Source organism: Anneissia japonica, unplaced genomic scaffold, assembly GCF_011630105.1.
Source record: "Anneissia japonica isolate Jap-2015-1 unplaced genomic scaffold, ASM1163010v1 scaffold287762_len338049_cov154, whole genome shotgun sequence".
In the NCBI taxonomy this organism is placed as follows: Eukaryota; Metazoa; Echinodermata; class Crinoidea; order Comatulida; family Comatulidae; genus Anneissia; species Anneissia japonica.
The window spans coordinates 75884-99912 of NW_022736333.1; the positions used below are offsets into that span (position 1 = coordinate 75884).

General features: G+C 36.0%; 1 protein-coding gene across 3 annotated transcripts in view; it reads right to left on the bottom strand.

Moving 5' to 3' along the window:
- Positions 1–8617: 8617 nt before the first annotated feature.
- The window catches only part of LOC117116748 (hydrocephalus-inducing protein homolog), a 63424-nt gene continuing 48012 nt past the window's right edge, over positions 8618–24029 (bottom strand). For all 3 annotated transcript variants that reach the window (XM_033260844.1, XM_033260842.1, XM_033260843.1), the window contains 21 exons: positions 23057–23162; positions 22543–22806; positions 20846–21120; positions 20359–20637; positions 19953–20113; positions 18482–18757; positions 17999–18362; positions 17382–17547; positions 16793–16940; positions 16219–16426; positions 15471–15692; positions 15096–15265; positions 14077–14548; positions 13711–13880; positions 13190–13325; positions 12486–12779; positions 12182–12345; positions 11703–11853; positions 11100–11330; positions 10036–10260; positions 8618–9395 (listed from right to left, as the gene is read on the bottom strand). In XM_033260844.1, coding sequence (XP_033116735.1) covers positions 8910–9395; positions 10036–10260; positions 11100–11330; positions 11703–11853; positions 12182–12345; positions 12486–12779; positions 13190–13325; positions 13711–13880; positions 14077–14548; positions 15096–15265; positions 15471–15692; positions 16219–16426; positions 16793–16940; positions 17382–17547; positions 17999–18362; positions 18482–18757; positions 19953–20113; positions 20359–20637; positions 20846–21120; positions 22543–22806; positions 23057–23162 — 4968 coding nt within the window. In that variant the 3' untranslated portion in view covers positions 8618–8909. The remainder of the gene's footprint in view (positions 9396–10035; positions 10261–11099; positions 11331–11702; positions 11854–12181; positions 12346–12485; positions 12780–13189; positions 13326–13710; positions 13881–14076; positions 14549–15095; positions 15266–15470; positions 15693–16218; positions 16427–16792; positions 16941–17381; positions 17548–17998; positions 18363–18481; positions 18758–19952; positions 20114–20358; positions 20638–20845; positions 21121–22542; positions 22807–23056; positions 23163–24029) is intronic.

Sequence of the window (24029 nt, forward strand, 5' to 3'; positions counted from 1 at the left end):
ATTTTATTCCGATAAAATAATGAAATAGGTACTTGGTACCTGTTTTATGATGATTTTGAAATTCTTTAATAAGATAATTGAGAAATAACTGGAGGTCTTCGTTTTTCGGGTCTTCGGTCTTCGTTTTGTAGACACCCATATAGGGTGTCTATAAAACGAAGACCCTTGAACATTTCACAAACAGACGCCCAAAAAATTTTGTAATTTGGATTTTGTGAGAGCCTGGCGTATTATCATCAAATTGAAAGAGAAAAAATAGGGGTCTTCGTTTTATAGACACCCCTTGGTGTAGTACGCGAACAGTGTCTTGGCGTTGCCATTACGGTTCAATAGTTCGTAGTAGACTGGCCGCGTAGTCAAAACGAAAAATGCCTATTATTGCGTATTGCACAATATGTTAGCATTGACCTATAGTGACTGGATCAAGAGATCATGTCACAGACGACCTCTCTCAGTGTGTTGTTATTCACTGTGTTGAATATTAAGTTAATTCATAGTTGAGTTAATTTCCCTTTATTTATGTGAACCTACAAACCTACAACAGATAATGTTAAAAGTACATGTGCAACAAATACTGTAGAGCCAAATCTAAACTAGGTATTCTAAAGAACTTGCAACCACTAAAGAGTGTTTTACGAACGTTTATACAGTACGTCAGACCATACTGTACATGGAGTAGTGCATTCCAGCATGGTGTTCTTACGTCGAGAAAGACAAGAAAGTGCTGGAAGTATCCAAAGAAGGACCACCAAGATGATTCCTGAGATCAAGCACCTTTCGTATGAAGAAAGACTTGAAGAACTAAACCTATTATTGCCTACAGCAGCGAAGAAATAGGGGTGACTTAATCGAGACCTTCAAAATCATTAAAGAAATTGAGAATGTCAAACAGGACACCTTTTTCCAAATGAGTACGAACAAGAAAAATACCAGAGGTCATCAAAACAATATACAAACCAGCGCTCAACAAAGGGCTAAATTACCATAAACACTTTTTCTCACAGAGAGTGTGAACAGCTTTAACAGTCTGCCCAAAGAAGTATCATGCTGACTCTACAAACCAATTTCAAAATAGAATTGATAAAAGTGGTAATGAAGCCGTGTTAGTCTAAACAATATACAAAGAAAATTAAAAGGCAGCACTCTGAGACTAACTTTATGTTATTTATTTAACACGAGCTTTCGCTGTCAATGCCAGCTTCAAAAAAAAAAAATTGAAAACAAAATAGAAAAGAGCTTATGCATACATAATTAGCAAATGTGATAATTTATAATAAATAGAGTAATGCATTTTTTCTAAAAAAGAATCTTTTTTAGTGAAATTTTGCAAGGAATGGGGCTTCAAATACAGTCTCACTAGGGGACCATATGGGATTGCAACTTGCAAGAATGTGGACTTTTTAAATATTATATTATATTATATTTTTGTAATGTATACAACTGATATTTCAAAATGATGTTAATATTAGCCTAGGCTATATATAATAAAATTACAATTTTTTTAAATAACGTATCTCACTCTTACTTAGGCCTATTTAGTATAAAACAATAACAAGGACATTTTTCTTTTATACAGAAATTATACAAAAAGTCAAGACATATTTTACATTTAGTTCTATTTAATTTTTATAAAAGAAATGTCTGAATCATGCATTTATGTTTTTTATGTCTTCAAACAGAAAAGTGAAATTAATCATAGTATCTAATAACATTAATTTTATGTCTAAACTGCTACAATAATCCAGAACAATACAAAAGTACTTGACAAACCTTCCTATTAATTTGCCTAATCAGCTGTACTTTATTTCAATTAGGTAATTAGCAAGAAAAGTTGAATGACATGTTCAATCAATAACTAAACCCTGGGGCTGATTTATGATTCTCGGTAATAACAATTACTTAACAATTGCTATTATTCTAATTCTTGTGTTCTGAATAAATCTTAATTAGAGTTCTGTTGTATTAGTAGTGCAGTAGGTATGCAAGTAATATATTATTAATACTAATAAATTTAAAACATAATATACTAGTAATTAATAATACTAATAAATTCAAAACAAAGAAAATTGAATACAACAACTTTTGGGTTTGTATGGATTACTGACCAATGTATTTGTATTTCATCAGGGTAGCGAGAAAACTACTTGGCCCCCAATAAAAAAAAAAACCTATAAAAAAACTATGGGTTGGCTTACAATTGAAAAAAAATTATGTTTTGGAGGGTTGCCACCCGCAAACGAGTTGAGAGCACTGACCAGATATAGGTGACAAAATAATGTCTAACGTCGGCTTGCGAGGCCTCAGATTCGGCTACCCAAATTGAAATTATAATTGGATGGTGGCGGGGTCGCAAGTCAAGGTAGCAAAAAGTCTCGTCTTGCACATACAAACTTGTATAAACTGTACTACTAGGCCTATAAATAATAAAAACGAAAATTTACTCACCCATGTGCAAAGTGAATCATTCCAATAGCCACAAGAAGTAATGACCTCAAGGGGACAGCTTTCAAAGCCATCTGTCAAAAACAAATCAAACAATCACTGATCCCCTCATAATAACTGACAGCTCTTTTCTCAAGTTGCCTCTTCATAGTGTAATTATAGTTAGAGCAGGGAGATGTAAAATCATCATCATCAAAATTCGAAGGTTGATATTCAAATTCTTCAGTATAATAAAACCTAGGCTAGCCCAGGGTATGCTAGGGCCTCCTCCTAAGCCAAAGCTAGGCCCTAGGCCTAGGCCTCTTTTTTTTTTTTTTTTTTTTTTTTTTTTTTTCTTTTCTTCTTTCTTCCCCCTCCCTCTTTTTTTTTTTTTTTTTAAGGGGCGAAATACGTAGGCCTATGTGGAATTCCTGCCATGACAATCGACAAGTTCGTCGGACGTCGCCATCTCCAACTGGCTAACATCCTATGAATGACATTTCTGCTTTGATATAACCATATCTAACTAGGCCTATATAGGGCCTAGCCTAATAGGCCTACCTTTATTTAGTAATCGATCACGATATTTCCACCGTGTACTTTACGAACATCTCACAAAAAAAACGAAAAGAGCAACACTGACACGATTGTGTATCGAAGTTTTCTCGGCCCACAACAAAACTTCATGAACGCATGAGTGCACACGATGACATGATTGGTGGCAGCACACAGGTACCTCGGTTTCTCGCCTCCCTGCCCTATTATTATTATTATTATTATTATTATTATTATTATTATTATTATTATTATTATTATTTCATATTTTTATTTTGATTTCTTTACAGGATAGTCTAATTCATTTTTACATTTCTGATTTGTAATAATATGAAATGAACGTCACCTAATAGTAGGTACCGCATAATTGTTATGAGCTGCTAGATTCACCCTTCATTAAGCCAGGACCCTAAACCAGGCTACCCTAGCTGGGCTCACTCTAACATATTTTTTTGAATACTAGCCAATTGGCTACTAAAAGTCAACAATTTTTTTTTAGCCAATTGAAACTGTCTTTAGCCAAAATTTGACTAAATTGTTAAAAATCATTAGACAAAACTTGCTGACAGGACATGGTGTCCAAAATGTTCGACAGTGGATTCCGAACCAAGGGGCCGCGGCCGACTGGAGTCCTGTCGGGGCGGATCCAGACATGTATCAAATAAAATAAAATAAAAGACTTTTATTTTCCCATATACAATAAAGTAGTACAATATACAATAAGTATAGAAGGAGGCTACAGTAGGTTCAACAAGAGCTTTCAGATTGACGTAGCCACTTAAAAAAAAAAAAAAAAAAAAAAAAGACCGGTACCATTGTTTAGTTTTATCTGAACAAATAGAATCATAGAAATGATATACAAATAAAATTATAATAATTCCAATCCAACTTTGTTCGTTTTTTTTTTAAACACAAGACCAGACACGTTATTTCAAAGACTGAAATAGGAATGAAAGGATCTGAAGGAAAACGATAATTAATGCCATATACCGAGACCAAAGACTTCTTAAGGTGATTACAGTACTTCAATGTGTGAATACTATATTTTTAGGTCATCAGAAACATTCGCCCATAATTTCAGACCCCGAAAAAGAACTGAAAAACGGCTGATTAAAGTGATTTAAAAAAAGTGTTTGGTGTGAGCGCTAAAGGAATCACCTGAGCAAATCCGAAGGGGGGTCGTTTCGAAGGCGAAAAATGCAATCGACGTTAGTCGAAGTCAAACCTGGACCAGGAACATAAAGTTTCGAACTTATTTAAAGTAATTCCCCATGCAATATTGCAATATGAAATATAAGGAAATACTAAAGTATTACAGCAAAGGTTAAAAGAATTTTTGATGGAAAATAATGCTTAAGCTTGTTTAGCATACCAATGTTGCGTGTAATTATGTTGGACACCTGATTGACATGCGGTTTCCAAGAAAGCTTTGAGTCAATGGGGACACCCAGAAATTTAGTCTCGTTTACACGAGTTATTATGTTATCATCGATTAATAAATTGTCGTTAGCTTTAATATAGGCCCTAATTATGCTGATTGAAAATAATGTATAGGCCTATTACTTTTCGAGGTGTTCAATGATAGATTATTAAGTTGAAACCATAGAGACCTTAACTCAGCGTTCATCGTTTTTAATAATAAATTTTTATTCTTAGAGAAAAAACAATATTCGTGTCATCAGCAAAGAGAAAAAGAATTGGGAAGATCGTTGACATATATTAAAAACAGAAGCGGTCAAAGTAGCGAGCCTTGAGGCACACCAGAAGTTATTGACGTGAGACTAGAATCGACACTCTTATAGTAGTGTAGGCCTACTGACTGCGATTGGCGAGGTAACTTGTTATAAGTTGAAGGCGTCTGATACCATAATTTTCAAGTTTATGTAAAAGAATATTGTGATTAATGGTATCAAAGGCCTTAGTAATAAGATAATAAATTTATTAGATAACCGTCAATTCCCGTGCTTTTTATCTTTTAAATTATTATTAAATCAAAGACTTCAACTTCTGTAACTGGATTTAAAAAAAATCGAATTAGCAATAGGTTGGGGTAAGAAAGAAGTAAAGGATTCATTATTTAAATTTGTGGATATACTATTATTAAGTTCATGAAATATTAACAAAATACTTATTAAATTGGGAAGAATTAGCTTGAGGTTCCGTAAATTTGTTATCATTATGCAACACATACGAAGGAATATTTTTCGTATTCTTTTTGCCAAAAACATTGTTGACATGTTTTATAAATATCGTGTTTTTGGCTATTAAATTTTACAGTGAAATATTTCTTTTTTGCAATCTTTAATAGACCAGTTAATTTATTTCTATAATTAATAGGCCTATTTACTTTTGTCTCTATTGTTAGTAGTTTTAAGAAATCTCCTATAAATATTGTTTCTATAAGTGTCAATTGATTTTATTAGGCCATCGGTAATCCATATGGTTTTTGTTTCCGAAAATTTCTCCTATAACGTATTTTCTTAATATGTTTATTATTAGCGAATCGAATTTAAATAAAAAGTCATTATAAGCTTGAGTTGCATCATCATGGTTGTTAAATATATTTGTCCAATTAACTTGAACAAGCTCTTATTTTAGAGAATTAATTGAGCTATCATTTACACGTTTACAGTAAACATAACGGTTAATAAAAGATCGGTTGGACGGAACACTATTAATTAATGCGAACACAGGAAAATGATCGGAAATATCTGTAATAAATCAATGGAAAAATTTTGTCATGTATATTATTGGAAAAAATAATGTCAATAAGAGTTGCAGTTCTCGTTGTAACCCTTGTAGGCTTGGTTATAAGTGAATACAAATTTGATAAATACACAGTGTTTTAAAACTCAGCTGTATAATTATGAGTATTAAAACTTAATAAGTTAATATTAAAATCTCCAGCTAAATAAGTAATTTTGTTCTCCTTAATAATGTTTTCAAGTACTATGGCAATATTATTACTAAAAGTTTTCATTGATTCTACACGACTATATGATTAATATACAGAGGTTGTTTCTTGTGAAGGGCCCTCAATTGACAGTGATTAAGTTCACTTTTGGGGTGTCCTGTCTCATATTGTCTGTGCTTGTTCTTTGCTATTTCCTTTATTGTCAATTTTAATGTTTTGAGACCAATAAATGAAATGATAAATGATAAATAAAAAAAAAAAAAAGAAAAATGTTTTTGACCTCAGAAAACAAGATGGAAAAAGAAAAGCCTATCTATAGTAGTGTATTAAAATAGGCCTATGCATTACAGTGCAGTAGTACTAGTGGTACAGGTAGGCCTACCGGCATTGTTTTTGTTACTATATAAGAGTTTGCTGTGTTTAAAACATGACTTAGGGCCTACTATACTATACTTTTCTATAAAACATAACTTGTACTTTATAATAAGAGAAATCTGTATATTATCGGTACCTGAAACAGTAACAATACGAAAGTACTGTATGAATGTGGACATGGTTGAAAAAAGTTTAATCAGCGTGGCAACTTGAAAAGACATGTAAATATTGTACTCATAGAACGCAACAATTATGAATGCGAAATCAATGTGATACAAATCAATTTTTTACTATGAAGTCGGTTGATCATTGAACTGATGTGGTGGTCGCTCTTTCATGTTGCATTGACTGGGAGATACCCTATTTATCCAATTAAATGCTCCCAACCTTTTATTGTTGAGAAAGGTTTTTGATGGGGTGTTTATTTGAGGGAAGCATTTATTTTTTTTTTGGTGTAAAATGGATACGCGTATACTGTAACTCAAATATATACGACCCTTAATTTCACTGTAAATGTGGAACTACAACAAACTTTACTGTCACGCTCGGACGCTGACGGGGGGGGGGGGGGGCGGAGCGTTAGGGCCCCGGCATGAGGGGCCCCGACATTGTAGTTAAAAACAAAAATAAATTATATTACCATAGTTTCATTAAATTTTTCTGTTCCGATGATTAACATTTGTTTCAGATTTTGTGATCAATCTGCTTAAGCATTGCATTGTATATACGTTATTAAAACATGTTTTGTTTCTCACTAAAATATTCTCTGTATTTATTTACACCTACATAGAGTACATAGGGTTACTGAGGCATATACCAGTTCCGAAAGTTGACTATGTAATTTTTGTTGGTTTTGTCATAAAACTGTCTGAAATTCCATCAGTCATGAACCATTCTATGTTCTCCACCAACGCAGTTAACAGTTCATAAATGCCATAAGCTGTTGAGCGAGGGGGGCGATGTCCCTTGGACCCCCACCAGGGGCCTTCACCCCAACCCATCCAGCATTTGGTAGCTCGCTCCAAACTTAACGCCTATTTCGCTCCGTTACTAGGGCCCCAATGTCACCGCGAGGGCTCTAAAAACTCTGTGACGCCACTGACTGTTGCGGTTTGAAACCCTTGCACTGCAGTCCAAAATGGGTGACACCAGGATTTTCCCAACAGATGGTCTGATGTCCCAGTGAGCTTAGTCTGGCGGCGCTCAAAATCTTGTGGCAGTGGTTCAGGGGATGAAGCCCCGAAAATTGACAATTTAGGGGTTTCAAAGACTTATGAATTATTTATTTTTATACTGTATATATTTTTTTTTACATCCCAACAAATTGTTTTCTCCTTGATCCCCCTCCCCTACTAGCAGCATCCCCTGGTCGAAAAGTTTCATAACCTTGGACCACTACAGTACCACTTGTTGGGGTATCAACATGTGTTTAAACCAGAGTTCCTTGAAATGGTTTCTCCCAGTTTGGGGCTACAATCAAAATGTTATAATTTATATAAATTGTTTTCTGTGTACAGAAAAAAATAAAATTACAAATAAAAAAATATAGACATTGGGTTTTGGTAACTTAAATTTTATTGTGTACACTTTTACAAATAATGTTTGGAAGGTGATAATGGAGATTTAAACAGCAAATCAAAATAAGCCTTATATAATCTAGTAAACTGTAAAGATAAAAAGCTTTACTTAATCAAATATATTTATATAGATTTAAACAAACTGCAAATAATTTACTAACAATCTCGCATTTTAAATGCACTTCCTTCTCTAACAAATTACATACAGCATTTCAAAGCTTTTATACTCGTGTCAACAAGGTGTTTCATTCAAGCATTATTACCGGTAATAGCAACCTTTTAATTTTTAAATATGGAGAGAAAACGCAAATACTGTACAGTACAAACTGCAAATAATTTACAAACGATCTCGCATGTTAAATGCATTTTCTTTTTTTCCAACACACACTAAATATACATACAGTATTTGAAAATAGCATATAACCAAGGTGTAATATCTCTGGACGGTTTCTGATTTATCATTACAAGTTAATAATTAACATATTTTTAGATACCCTATGTACACAATTTAGTTATATTTATAAAACTCTTAAAATCATCTCACCTGTGGGAAGAATAGTAAGAAAATAATTATATTATCAGGGCAGATTTATTTAGGCCAATACATGCGACTTGCTCTGGAAAATTCTAATATGCCACAAGCAAACATTTATAAAAAAAAATAAACTAAATTTAACTGAAAAGTATAATAATAACCTACTGATTTTGGAATCTTTGGAAGCTATTTTCTCAAAACCTAAATGGCTGTGATATCCAATGAATTAAAATATTTACAACTTCGCTAAAATACTCAACCAATTTCCATCAAATAAACACTTTTTTAAAGAAAACTTCATACAGAATTTAAAAACACCAAAAACTCAATTTTGAATTTTCCTATAAACGGCTGGTTTTGCCAGAGCTGTGACAAATGAACTGGCTAATATTATCCCCTTGACCGAAGTAGCCATTTGGTTGGATCAGAGAAGATACATTCAGGGTTAAATACACATTATGCGAGTGATAAATGATCCACTACTTGCAGTTCAAAAGGAGCAGGTCTGTATTTACATACAAGTGAAATTTTACTAAGGTGTGACACCACGTACATAATATGTCCAAGCCACGCTAGAAGCACCGCCAGCTGATCTCGGACAGGTCACCACCAACTTGCCCATTTTCGGTGCTTTTGTTCCATCCTGGTTCCCCTCAAAACCGACGATGATATTATGCGTCTTTTTCCCACGGATTGTATCACCTGTCTTGCAGGAGAATGATGGATTATCTACCTGGAATGTGAATGCCGTGGAATGCGGGAACACATTCCGGAATGGGATGGAAGCGGTAGAATTTGCTTTGATTGTGTAAGGTCCTTGAGGCTTAGGTGCTATGCACGTCCCGAACAATGGGAATGTATATTCACCGGCTAAAGGTGAGCTGACTGTTAATGTTGCACGAGTCTCCCCAAGTCGTGATGGTTCAAAGGTCACATCAAGGTTGACCTCAGTGCCGCCTCCTGCAGATCCAGGAGCTGCTGTTACAGCTTTATCGCAATGAAACTCACTGCTGTCAATCTAGGAGTAAACAAATATTCAGTAAGTCATAATTAGTGAGAGAGAAACAAGTTTATAAAAATAATTTACAATTGTCATCAGCAAACATATGTAGCAAAACCATGTTTATTAACTATCTATTTAATGTCTGACAAAATTTTAACTATATCTGGAAACTTCAAAATAGGCACAAGTTTGAAAAAATCTTTTTGAAATTCTAATGTCAAAGAACCTATATAAAAGAATGAACACTGCATTAAAATTAATGGAATGTTTGCCCTCTTTAAGAGGGGGACTATTTGATGGAGTGGAGAAACGAACAGGAAACAAACAAACTTGACTGAACCAAAGATAATATGAAGAGTATCACCGTTGGGTCAGGGGAATGTGGAAACCCGGATGTTTCATTATTTTCGGTTCAGCTCTATCTTCTATTATCTATGCTTTCTGATAATTTAAATTCAATTGATCATTATGGATAAAAAAATATGTTTTAATATTTGTGATTGTACAAGTTTTGTAAAACACATCACATATATTGATTTCTGTAGCAGTGCATACTATTTCATTGCTTGTTCATGTTCAAGCATTCTCCACTTTTAACTTCTTACAAGCAATCAGTGAATTGCATAAGAATTATGGGTAATAAATCACAGCATACCTTGCAAGTGTACTCGGCCTTCATCTTGGCATAATTAATGAAGCGTGCGACCTGTACATGGTTGCCTCCCAGGGGTGCCCGGAAGTAAACTGCCTTCTCTGGGCCAGCAGCCGTAGCAGTTAGCGCCAGATTGTACTGGTAGAGGCCTAGCTCTGCACTGGTTAGGGTCAGCTTACCCTGTGTTGTGCCTACCTTGAGAGGGAGATATTCAAATACTAGGCTACCCTATAAATAGTGAAACAATGGAGAAACAGTGTTAGTTTTGTAATATTATTATTTATTTATTATTTATGCTAAATTACAATTTATGCTAAATTACAGGTCCCTTGCACAGGTGAAACATACGCTAGTGACATGAACTTTTACTAAACTGGATTTCACATGAAATACAGGTCTCCCTCTAATTAAAGACCACTCCCACTAAAGCCCACCTTCAAATAAAGACCACTTTTCGGTGGTCCCGAATTAACAAATTTCTTTTATCTTTCTTATTCTAATTACAGACCAAAGCTGCTAAAAGACCATGGAAACACTGGTCCCAAAAGTGGTCATTAATTGGAGGGAGACCTTTGTAATGTTAACCAACAGGGCCATTGAGGCTTTGTTGGAAATTCAAATTCAATTAAAGAAATTAATTCTTCACACTCTTGCACATGAGCAATTGGACAGCACCAGTCCTTGAAGCATTGTAAAACATAATATTAATATGATACGCCCTATAAGCATTTGACAACAAAGCAGGATCTTCGGAGAGATGCTTTCAAATAAATCTGGACAATAATACTAGAGATAAGCTCTACTGTTAACCGTTTCGCAGTAATGCTATAATTATATATAAATTTAAAACGTTAAAGAGGAATCTGCAAGTGTGAGAAAAAAGTTTCCCCAACCAGGATATATATGGGCTACTGGCACATGATTCTATTCCAAACTTGGGATTAATATTAGTTCATCCAGGTATTCAAGCAAATAGGCAAGTGGCATATACTGTATACTCGTATTGCATACTCAAATCAGTATGTTAATAGCAATTTAATAATGGGTTATTATTATAAGCTTCATACCTCAGACTGTGGTGGAATAACCAGCTGTGTTGGCAGCATAATATCGGAGGCTTGGCAGTTGGTCTGGAACGTGACAGAAACTGCCAGTGGGTTCACCATCACTATGGTCTTGGAGGTTGTCAGTCGCACTGGTGTGATCATCTCAATGGTGCTGATGATGTCTGGTGCAAGGCTCTTTAACGTGATGTAATAAAACTGGAACTCGTGTGTTTGATCATTCTTAAAAACAACCTAATGTGGAAAGAAGATGATGCTATATGAGGAATAAAATAATTACAAGTTCTATATAATCATAGCTCCAGCAGCATCGCGTCAGACACTAGGCAAGTTGGATGGCCGAGCAGTTAAGGCAGGGCCGTCGCAACCTACAGCCATAATATCGGCGCTGGTTCGAACGGCACGCTCGTCTATGGTTCTGGTGGTGGAACAAGTCTTCTCGGATAAGGAATATAAACTGTAGACCCAGTGTATACAATGGCTTGTGTGCACCAGTACATCATTCTTGAGGAGTAGGGGGTTCTAGGACCATAATTTGTAATATTAAAAGACAATAATCTGAGCTAAATGAGGTATTTCACAAAATAAATCAATGGTCGAAAATACCTTTGCTGCATAAGAAGATTCCTTATGGCAGTAGAAGTTAAGTTTGTAGTCTCTCTTAGCCAGACCAGGTACATCAATGTAGTCCAGACCCTTGAGGGTTGTGGCTGGGTCAAGTTTATCTGGCTTTATCATCTCAATATAAACTTTAAATCTGCAAATTCAATGGTAAAATAAAATCAATTGTGAAGTTGGCAATCTATGAGTGATGATAGCCAGACCTTGAAAAATATAGATTCAGTCGGTCATGGCTGCACTCCCGTAAGAAACAACCTCCCGGAAAATAACCCTTCTCCCTCAAATTCACAATATTTGCCTGTTTTTACTACTGTATTATCAATTGTCTCCCGGATGTCTGTGTCAATGGGTATTACCATCCACAGCAGAATGTATTTAGATGTGTTAAGAAAGCTCATTTACACATATCTCCTGGGAGTTGCTTCCCCTGTGAAATAATGAATACGATGAATCAGTTTGCTTACCGCTGAGGTCGTTTGAGCCAGTTGGACACTGACAGAAGTTCTGTATAGTGTGTCTTGCTTGGAACTTCTCGCTGTATGTTGCCTGCAGCTTTAGGTGGCTCTGACACACCAGTTAAATTATACAACAGACCATTGCCATCTGGCAGTGCGAAGAAAACAGCACCCTGCAAGAGAAAAGTGAACAATCTTGTATGAAAATAAATATTAGTATTATCAACTACACAAATTATGTTCTTGTATGTTCAAGTGTGATATTTTACCGCATTAAAAAAAAAAACAACAAAAAAGATGTGAATTCACTTACGGTATGCTTCTTCCCTTCATGCGTCATAATTAGAGGTCGGTATGTGACCTCATATGGCTTGCTGGACTGTGGGTCAACTATTATACTCTCTGCGCCAGACCAGTGCTCTCCCTCGATTACCGGCTTCAGATTCCAGCGAAGGTTTGAGCGGTTGTGCAAGTTAACAGACCGAGTTTCTTTTACACGTACGTGTGTGTTAAAGTGGAGTGTCTCTTTCATTGGCACACACCCTACGCACATTCCTGTCAGAACCAGCTTCAATGGTTTACTACCCTCTATGGTGCAACGTAGTTTCTATATAATATGAAAAAATATAAAATGTTAGTTATGCAATGATAATACGTATGACATAGAGAGACAAAAATACATATACACCTGTAAGTATAACAGACAGGAGTTTGTCTGCTTACCTGCAGGCACCTCACATACTATACACAGAAGCATAAAATTAGAGAAAAAATCCACAGAGTTAAGCTGAGCACAGAATCCAACTCCGCTCCCCGTGAACATCAGACGATGCAATGCCGACTGCTGATTGTCGGTGGCAGTCTGAGTGAATCATTAAAAACGGTCCGTTGCACGCGCATTGTGGCGTTGCATTGTGGACAGAATCGCGTCGGCCGACGACTGCCGAGTGCAGTGAATGCCCAGCTTAAATACATAGTGTAAGATTAGAAGACAAAAGTCAAAGAGATTGTACTTACATCATATCTGACATCCTGGCAGAGTTCTTGAGGTTGGAATGTTATCTCAAATGAGACCGTCATGCCTGGTGAGATGTAACCAGCCACCGGACTGATGTTGAAGTCTGGCGCAAAATGCTCAAGATTCCATTTAAATCTAATGATAGAAAATTAATATATTTTTACTATTAGTGGACATTCACAATTGATTTGTCAAACCCAAGTATTGTAATAAGTTAACACGTTTGCTGCCATTTCACGTGCTGACAAGATTCACCCAGAATGCCAAGGATGCGAGTTCACATCCACACCTGTCAAAACATACCACTATTGCATTAAATGTATACTGTTCATTTGTTCTTGGGAATGAATAATTTTACTGCGGAGCCCTTCATGCATTTGCGTATGGCCTGCAACTGGGTTAAAAAAAGTCTTGACAGTAAACATGTTAATTAGATTTTCCAGAAATTACAGAGAGAATTCATAAAAATTTTGGGAGAGTCAATAAGGTACAGATGAAGTCAAGAAGTAGTGTGACTTACGCTGCTCCTATGTCTCCTGTGTTGTACATCAGTAACTTCCTTTTGGTGCTACTCCTGAGAGAAACTGCACCAAACGGAATGGAATCCCGGTCTAGGGTGATCTCTATACCTTGGCACGAACCATTTACAACAAATAATGGTTGTGATAAACCTTCACATTCTAGCATCACCTGAAATAAATAAATCATTATTTGGTCATAATCTATACAGAGCAATAAACTGATTATATTTGGTCTGAAAGGAATGATGAAAGCATATGGGCATTGGAATAGTCATGTGGTGCCATGGGAGGGATGTAGGGTTATATTTTCTATGTGGGGTAAATAAATGTAGTAGAGCTCACATCTCAGAGATAAAATATATTACCTCTTCAGTAAACTGTGGAATACGACACTTTGGCGTGAATAACATATCCAGGTTGTAGGTCCCTCCTTTCGGTTTCAACGTGATAGAGTGACTTGGTGATAGATTCAGCACATATGGCAGCTGCTGTAGGACCTGACTAAATGGCGTGATGACCACGTTGAATGTGATTGGTGCCGGGCTTTTGTTAATTATCGGTATTGTTTTCTTCACTGTCTGCCCAATACGCAAGGCTCCAAGGTTCAAATTCTTATCCTTAGGGTTTGCGACTTCCACTCTCATCTCAGTGCCTTGGCCCAGTATCTCTACGTTCTGACGCGACAGTCCATTGACCTCAAAAGCGATCGTCTCATGGTATTTGGTTGCCTCTCTTGGGTAAAACGTAAGATGTACGTCACAGCATTGGTTTGGTTGCAGGACCTGGGCACTGAAGTGTACCTCAAGGAATGAGGTGCTAGCATAGTGACAGTCAAGACTGTAGGAAGAGAACAAATAAAATCAAGAAGTATAGAAACAGGAGAGCACAGTACGCTTGTGAGCAAAAAAAAATTGCCCTTTTACGCTATGAGAAGTTGCCGGCTGCATTTGGTTATGTTTAGTTACTCAGTAGTGCCTAGCAAGATACAAGTCCTTGATTGAGGGCAACGGTAAAATTAATGTTACTATTTTTAGAAACGAATTCATCATAATATCTTGCGTTGGGTGCACTTCCATGAGTCAACCGAACGAAGAGGCGCACTTTATGACGACTTCAATCATTACTAGGAGAGTGACGTATTTATTTACGGGATGTGTGCTACTTTTAATTTCTATACTAATTGATAAAATAATTCAGAGAAAAAAAACCACACAAATACAATAATATAGGAAGTTTATATGTTATGTATGGTTGATTCCATATCCAATAGACAGGGAGAGAAGTATTTTGAGGAGCCTTTTTTAATATATACCCTATATAAATTCTATTAAATAATAATTATTATCATGATTATCAAATTGTAATTTTTAAAAAATTATGTTACCTGATATCTTTGTTGTCCTTGTTAGTTATTGTCAAAAGTGCTGTGTGGGTTGGCATACCAGCCCGATGGATGAAACAAGGTCCAAAGTCGTGCCTGATGAAGGAAAAGTGCAGGCTTGGCGCCACACCACTGCCAACGACGTTGATGGGGAAGGTCGGTCCATTAGCCACCTACAATCAAAATGAACATTTATTCATCCTTTAAAACAGACTATAGTAAACCAGTAAATTTATGACGATCCAGGATTTTGAAATACTGTATGGGAGCCCAGGAAGACAATTTTAAAGATGGAGGGCTCAGACCATTTCTGCCCCACAATGGTTGCAATAATTGTTATACCATAGACTACATAGAAATTCTAAATATATAATATACCTTAAGGAGAAGTTCAATCCCACTAAGAACCATAGTAGACGTTGGTTTAAATGCCAGGACGCATCTTTTGCGGTCATTGCAAACCACACTTCCATTCTCCGGGTTGATCAATAGATAGCGTGCAGATTTCTTGCGTGACGTTAATATCCATTCAAAATCAAAGTTGAATTTACCGGTGTTGATGATAAACAAAGAGCGCACCGCCTTTTCATTGACCTCAATCTTTAATAAAAAATAAAAGAAACACTAATAAAATATTGTGATTTCAGATATAAAATTTAATATTTAATTTATCTTCCTTTTATACAGGGTAATCTACTTTTCTCACTGAGGGCCAAAGTATGCTCTTGTAATGATGGATAAGCAGTGGAGTAAACAAATTGAGCCCTCACAGTAATTGAACTCAGGACCTTGGGATTGGATGGCAAGCACTTTTACCAACAAGCTATTCAACTCCATGGTGATAACGGTTGATGACCAACAACTACTAAGCGCCTCTCTACGACTGCTACAGCGTCATGGACCACGCCCATACGCAATTCAACACAATGGCGCTGCAAGTTAGCATTATTCTCATAACTTTCCTACTTCTACCTTACAAAAATCAAAAGTGATGTTGGTAGTCTATGAGATAAAATGACAAAGAAATGAGGACAAAACTGGAACAACTGGTCAGTTAGTCGGTTTATCAAGGTAAGTATTCACGAAAATAGAACTTAATAGCTCAATAAAGAAACAGACATCTTACCTCTCCGAAATTAATCTCATTGAGGCCCTTGGAAGTGAGTTCCACTTTTGTCCCTTGGGAATCTTCACACAATAATGTCGCACACATCGAGTATCCCTCGGCTTTGACGTTCAACTGGATTGGCAGAGTCTTCTTACGTATGCTCACTTTAAGGTTGAAGTTTACTTCTTTTTGCTCCCTTGGCACAAAGTGCACATTTATTGGTAACCTATTAATAGAATTAATTAAATATATAAATTAATATTTAATTGATTATCTCAATCAACATGGATTTGTATAGTGCCAATATACATGGCATAATGCAATGTTCAGTGGCACTGTGACAATGATATTACTCAAAGAGTGCATTGATTGTCCACAAGGAAACTGCTCTTCTAGCATAATACAACTTGTAAGCAAAATGCTTTAAAACGTGATGGCTATTTAAAAACATAAAATAGAAGTAAAAAATCATGCAAATCAGAAGTCTGGGTTGGACGATTCCATTATTTTCGAGGTAAGCTCCTAAATAGAAACTGGCATATATTGGTTTATTGAATATCATTGAACTATTTGTTAATGTAGTCAGACTTACTTTCTGTGAGGAGGAATAATTCCATCCATGGGTGTGACAGTGACAAAAGAGGAAAATCCCTCGGAATGGCATGATGTCTCATCGATGGAGAACTGGAATGGCTTGTCCTCGTTATTTGCAAGATATACTGTTTCTTCAGCAGCATTTCCTGTCAAGAAAAAACATGCGCTGTTTAAATAAAAAATAGTTCAAAGCCCACTTTAAGATAGGCTTATATGAAACTACAGGTATGCCAATCAAGAACTTAAGATATTCAGAATTCCTTAAATCCATTGTTACGATTTAGGGTCATCTTTCATTCAAAAGTGCATGGATAACTGAAGTCTCAATTTTTCACAAAAGTTTTAAAGTGGTTCATTGCTTGTTAAATTACTAATATTATCATCATCTTCATTAATTTTCACTAAGATTTATGTATTTTTTAACAGGATTTGTGTTAATGTTTAGTGAAGATATATCTAGAGAGCAAATATTCATTGAACAATGGTTCAACTGATGTGTAGAGGGGAAAGATTAATTTAAAGCATTGTAATGGAGAGAGGGTGAAGATGCCCATTGGGTTGTCATCAATCCAAGAAAACTTCTTTACCAAGCAGTATAGATCTAAAGTTGATGTGAGATCTATCCATGGAGATGGCAGGCTCTCTTGCATTGCCAACCAACAGAAATGGCACAGAAATGTTCTGCTCTGGAATGGTGAATCTCCAGAAGGACTCCACAATATCCAGCTTGTTAGGAATGAAGTCAAAGAGAATCTAAAGAAAGAAATGATACATGTTATTACTGCCAAGCAGGTAATATATCTACCGCTGTCTGTCTGATCAGATTACACAATAACTAATGAAAGGATAATCATAAAATTTAGTGGAATAGTATATAATAGTCTAAGAAAGAGATAAAAGGACATGGTCAAAGAAGTTCAACTTTTACCCTCAAGAATAAAAAAAAAAAAAAAAATAATGGAATTGCAAAGAAGTTCAATTTTTACCCTCAAGCATAAAAAAAAAAAAAAAATAATGGAATTGCCATACAGTCTGCATATTGGTCGGTATTCATGCAGAGAACAGAGTTATATGCATTCTATGGAGAGACTGCTTATGTACTTGATTTATGATTATATAAAATTCATAAAATGCAATAATACACTAAAGCTTGGAAAGCTCAATTTAAAAAATGAATTACAAAACAGTGTGACAGCAAACAAACCTCAAACTTCTTTCCTGGATTAATATATCCATTAGGAATCAAACAATGGAATACATCTGGTTCCTTCGGGTCCGGCTCATCCTCACAAGTCCACAAGAAACTGTAACCTTGACTCGTTGGATTCACAATGTAAAAGTTACGTGGGTTCTTTACATTCACTCCAGTTGAGTTGAACTCAATCACTCTGGTGTTTGGATCAAGAGTGGCTCCAGGCGGCGCACCTCCAGGACCACGCAGCTCTGGATTACGCCGGGCACTGGTGATGTAGTCGGAGTCCTCCAGTTCAAAGTGACAGTATGGCATTACACTCTTTCCATGGACGGCAATCACTGGTCCCTGTTTACCTGGTTCCAAATTTGGAATGCTGAATGAAAAACATATTGAAAAGAATTACTTCATGAAAGCACTAAATAGTTCTGTTGTATACCTCAGCCCTCAAAATATGGACAAAGAGGAACCCTAAATAGTGTCTGGTGAACTTACCGGCAGATTAGCCTGCCCTCATGCTCCTGCACATCCAACGGAGAGAACATGATGTTAAAATTCTGTTTCTTGCCAGCCGGAATTGTCCCGACGTCGGGCATAATTGTGAATGGAAAGATGTCAGGAACATCCGACATGATGCTGGTGCTACAGCGAGAGGGTAGTCGCAACTGTTCTTCATCTGCAAAGCTGACAGACTTCCGCTGGGCCAGTTCTTCCATCACTACTTGCCAACTGTAATCAAGCTGAATGGAGCCTTTGTTTGCGATGAAAAAACTAGTACAAAAATGAAACACACCGATAAGATAATTGCTTTAAATAGACAAACGATATGAGCCATTTATTGGTTACTATTAGAAACACCTTGCATCTTATTATTGCAAGAAAAACCATGAGAATTATGAGCCCAAGAACTTAAAAAAAAAATGACATCACAGAGTTATTATGAGAATACCACAAAAATTAAGGTATGAGTACGCTACCGAATGAAAAGTATTTTTTTGTGCAGACAATCAATATATCTCATACAAGAGTTGGCTAGAGTTATTTCACTTTACAGCTGTACTGTGCATATTTCAAAAATGTCACTGCACATTTTTTTTTTTTTTTTAGAAAAACCAAAAGAAGTCAACATTTAATTGCACACCTTAATGTTTCTAGAACTCGTGTGATTGGAGCAGCCATTTTTGCAATATGTTCTAGAGCTTGTAGCACTGAAGCTAAGAGGCAAGACATTTTTTGTAAATTGTTCGAACGTCGAAAAGGGAATGAGGACGTTTGTTAAGGAGACGGTTCGCACGTGGCGCCTTGGGTCGGACTCTTCCATTTTTTTTCAAAGGGGTGTTCCGTTTTGGGAACAATGGCAATTAGTCGGTTATCCAGGTAAGTATTCACGAAATAGACTTTGTAAATTGTTTTTTAAAGATTATCAGAGGAGGAGGGTGGGAAAAAAAATAATAAAATAATTTTGGTTCTTTATTTAGCTAACAGTTTTGCAAAAAAAAATCCAGAGGAGAAAATAAAAATTAAATGTTATTGCTGAATGTAAAATGTGTAGTCATAGTGTGGTTAAATGCTTTAAATTTATAAAATTTGGAAGAAATATACATATCTTGTTTTTGAATATTTCAAAGCAGCAGCTTGCGTAATAAAAATAAACTTTTGTTTTTTCTGAAATTTCCATTTTTCCGTGGTGGTGGGTGCGCTAATTGGCCATAAATGAAATTATGTATTTATTCGAAATCATCATTATTGGTGGGCGGTGGGTTTGCTAAACAAGTTATAAAAAAAGTTTTGCTTTACCATCTAGTATTTTTAAAATAGTTCACACACAATATTTTCTAAAATTCTTTTTCTTTTCCACATACACAAATGAATGAGACCATCATTTACTCTCTGAAGGACAGAATAAGGCCTAAATGATGTTACATGACCCTATGCTCCTAGTAGTGGAATATTAGCAGCAACTTACGTGTACACTCTAGTTTGGAACATCAATGTGTCCTTAAAGTTGATCACATCTGGCTTGCATTTGAACTTGGCAAAATCAGCATTAACGCTGACCCGTAGTTCTATATCACGATTGGAATCATCCATTATTACATGGGTAGGTTCAGGCTCAGTCTCTATCACCTGAGGAAAGTAATTGGTATTATCAGAGTCTGCATTGTAGTTATTATTTATATGTTTTCTATGCAACATAATATATAAATGGAAATTATAGTGAGTAATATTCAAGTTGTTATGATACCAGTATGCATCTAATATTTTAATACATGTAATTTTATTGTCTATCAAAATCCACTCAAATTAATACTTTTATGTTATTCAGGCCAACATATTTAAATCAATAAAAAGTTTTAGTGATTTTTTTAAACCTTTTTCTTTGAAGGTCTTGGTGTTTCCATCATCTCTTTTGTTTTCTTCATCATCTCTTCTTCGCATCTTTCTTTCTCCATCTGTTCTTGTGCTGCTGCTGCCGCCGCCGCAGCTGCTGCCGCACCTCTTTTGTGCTTCCCTTCCTTTTCCTTCTCCTCTTTCTTGATGTCTTGCGTTGACTTTGGCCTGTTGGTCGCATCATTTGTGCTTGGTCTGGTGGACGCCATAGTGATGTCCACCCACTTGACAGTTCTCAGACGATCATCCCAGTCGGCAACCTAGATGTGAAGTAGGATTGTTAATTAATTAATAAACCCACAGCTCAAAATATTGTGAAGTTAGCACCTAATTTTAGGTAGTATAATATCACATGCTGCCTTACTAAATTGCATAAATCTGGAGTGATGTAGGTAGTCTCTGGATGAACTGAATAGTGCCAAACTGATACAAGGTAAACAGATAGATATGATTCTAAACATGCTCTACCTGATCAATAGGCTTATCAAATGTAATCTTTGAGATTTTGGCATTGATTGCTTCATTCTGCAAGGTAACTGGTTCATCTGTTTTGAAGGTGATTGATATGTCCTTCGCACACCCTGCATGAAGGTGTCCGACCGTGGGTAGGAATTTCAGTTGTGGATGATCTGGCCACTGGAAACGAACAGTGTCTGCCTCGCTGTGATTGGTCATAGTAAAGGTCAGCTGACGTGGCTCTCCGATGTGGCAGTCTCGGAAGTGAATAAGGTTAGACGGAGCAGCTGGAAAGTTGAATATATTATTTGTTTATTTATCATTGTCATTAACACCTTCATCATCATCTTCATAAACATCATCTTCATCATCACCGTTATCAAAATATAATCATCACCATCACAACTACTATCATACATCACCATTGAGGTCGGGGGTTTGAAACCCTCATTGTAAAAGATCCTTGTGTCACTTTATTATTGTTGTATTTCTCCACACAAGAGTATAAGTGGGTAACAAGAAGGTTTGAATTCCAAATGCACTGATTTATGCCATGCTACTCATGGAATACTCCCCCAGGATGCGGAGTATGTGTTCCACAGGTACCGTCCCAATGACTGGGGTAAAAATGTGATGCACTCTGGGACATGCCATGTATAGCACTGTAACAGTATTAGCTGATTTCATTCTACTTTACAGTACTGTTAACTAAATCGTAAACTAATGAATATGCATAGTTGTATGACTCATGGTAAACGGTCTGTGAATGATTATAAGATGAATATTAATGACGTTAAGGCAAAGTGTCAGTATGTGATTTATGCGCTTAAGTGAAGTGTAAAAGTATGCAAATATGTTATCAAAAGGGTTAGCTAAGAGGTATCTAGCCTGAAGTTGAACCTAAAGGAAAGATGTGGATTGAGGCGTGTCAGTTAAAGGACATATCAGTCAAGGCACATGTTAAGATTAAAGTGCAAGGCTTGTACTGTAAGTTCAAGCTTGAAGTAATTATATGTGAGTGACAGCCGAATTAAGAGAGCATCACAGTATTTTTGGAATCAAGAAATAAAGTAGAGAAAGGACCACCATGATCTAGAGGATATAGAGTCAAATATACTAAAGTGATACTGCAGACCGAGGGAAAAAGCCCTAGCAGTTTGAAATACTTGGTACAAGAATTGTACTGCAACTGCATTGTTATAGTGGTAAAAGTAATGCAACAGTTAATTATTTGATCGATAAACTTTTCTTTTATTAAAACCATTTTATACATTATATATTTGTTCTGTGTCTCATTTGCAGTCATGTCGTGACAAGCATTATAGCTATATAAACACAGACAGTAAAACAAATTGAGACCTGTTTGTTACATTACATAGTTGTATTGTATACAACTGAGTCAGACTATTCCATTATTTTTAAGGTAACTTCCTAAAATGGAAACTGGCATATATCATTTCATCAGTATATACATTTACAAAGACATACTGTTATCTTCACCACTCGAGATACTTCCAAAAGGAACTTAAAATCACATCCCTCCCATAATGCATTCCATATGGAAAATGTTTAGTAGGTGGATTTGAAGTGCCATGAGCGTTGTAAGATGGATACAGGTGCTCACTTATTGTTTATTTTTATCATCACACCCATAACCAGCTTCATCATCATCGTCACTTTCCTATGAACCAAGATCAATTTATACTCACCCATCACTTCCTCGGCACCCACAAGGTTCTCAATATCGCTGTCGTCAATGAAGCTGTGTATATTGTCCAGTGTAATCTCATCCTGGTACCCTTCCCCAACAAGTTGGACAATGGTGTCCTCATATTGGTTGTCCATTACCGACACCCTGATGGTACCAGTACATCGAGTCGGTTCAGATGGCTTGAAGACTACATCGAAGTTGGCACACTCATCTACGCCGATGATCACCGAGGCTGTATGAGGGCGCTTTACTGGAACTTCTTCTGTATGATATAAACAGATACTTTTAGATCTATCTCACTTTCTGTAATAGTATAATACACTGCCACATAAAAAATGTAAAACCAAAATACCTACCACACCCCACCCAAAAAAAACATCAAAAACCAGCATAAATGACACATTGAAATGCGTACTTAAAACATGTTTCTTACTTTTTAATGCTTTAATATAAAATTTAGCTTTTTTTTTGGTGAAGGGGAAGGTTGGGGAACTATTAAAAAAAATACACACCGTCAAACTCTGGGTTGTAATCAGATGCCATTGGATGGATAAGCTTTGTATCACTGTGTGCTTTGAGTATGAATCCACCATCTGAGCTATTCAAGTCTATATCCACCTTCATAAGAAAACAAATAACGTTATAAATTTGGATAATAATCATCATCTAATACAAACAAAATTTCATTAAAAAATACCATATTATTATTAAAATTATCATGATTCCCATTATGCAAGTCTTACTATTATTATTATTTTCATCATTCATTTATCATCATTATCATCGATATTATTTACATTTCAATATCATCATTATTAATTCTTCTACAAGATTATTAGAACATGTTTAAGCTTAACAATCTATTATGATACTTACATAAAAATTACACATATCAATCGTGATGTTGGTAGTCTATGAGTGAGATACTTACCTGGATAACCGACTAATTGCCATTGTTCCCAAAACGGAACACCCCTTCAAAAAAAAATGGAACAGTCCGACCCAAGGCGCCACGTGCGAACCGTCTCCCTAACAAACGTCCTCATTCCCTTTTCGACGTTGTTCGAAGTTGGATACACTCTAGCCTTTGAAATTACTAGCAGTCTTTTCAAGCAATTCTGTTCTTATTTTGCCTTGGATTTATTTTCAACTTGACAAGATATCCTTTTTTTATTGTAGTCTCGATCGGCATGTCCGCACGTGGCGCCTTGGGTCGGACTGTTCCATTTTTTCGAAGGGGTGTTCCATTTTGGGAACAATGGCAATTAGTCGGTTATCCAGGTAAGTATTCACGAAATAGACTAATATTTTTATTTAAACTATGTTTGAAATAGATAAATTTCCAACAACCCCAGAGGGTAAGCCAATGTACAGGATCCTTATTAGAAATACTGTATAAGTAAAATCAGCACAAAAGGCTTCAACGACAAGACAAAGTTCATGTACAGTAACCAAAAAAAGTTATGTTAAATGAGATAAAGTAAT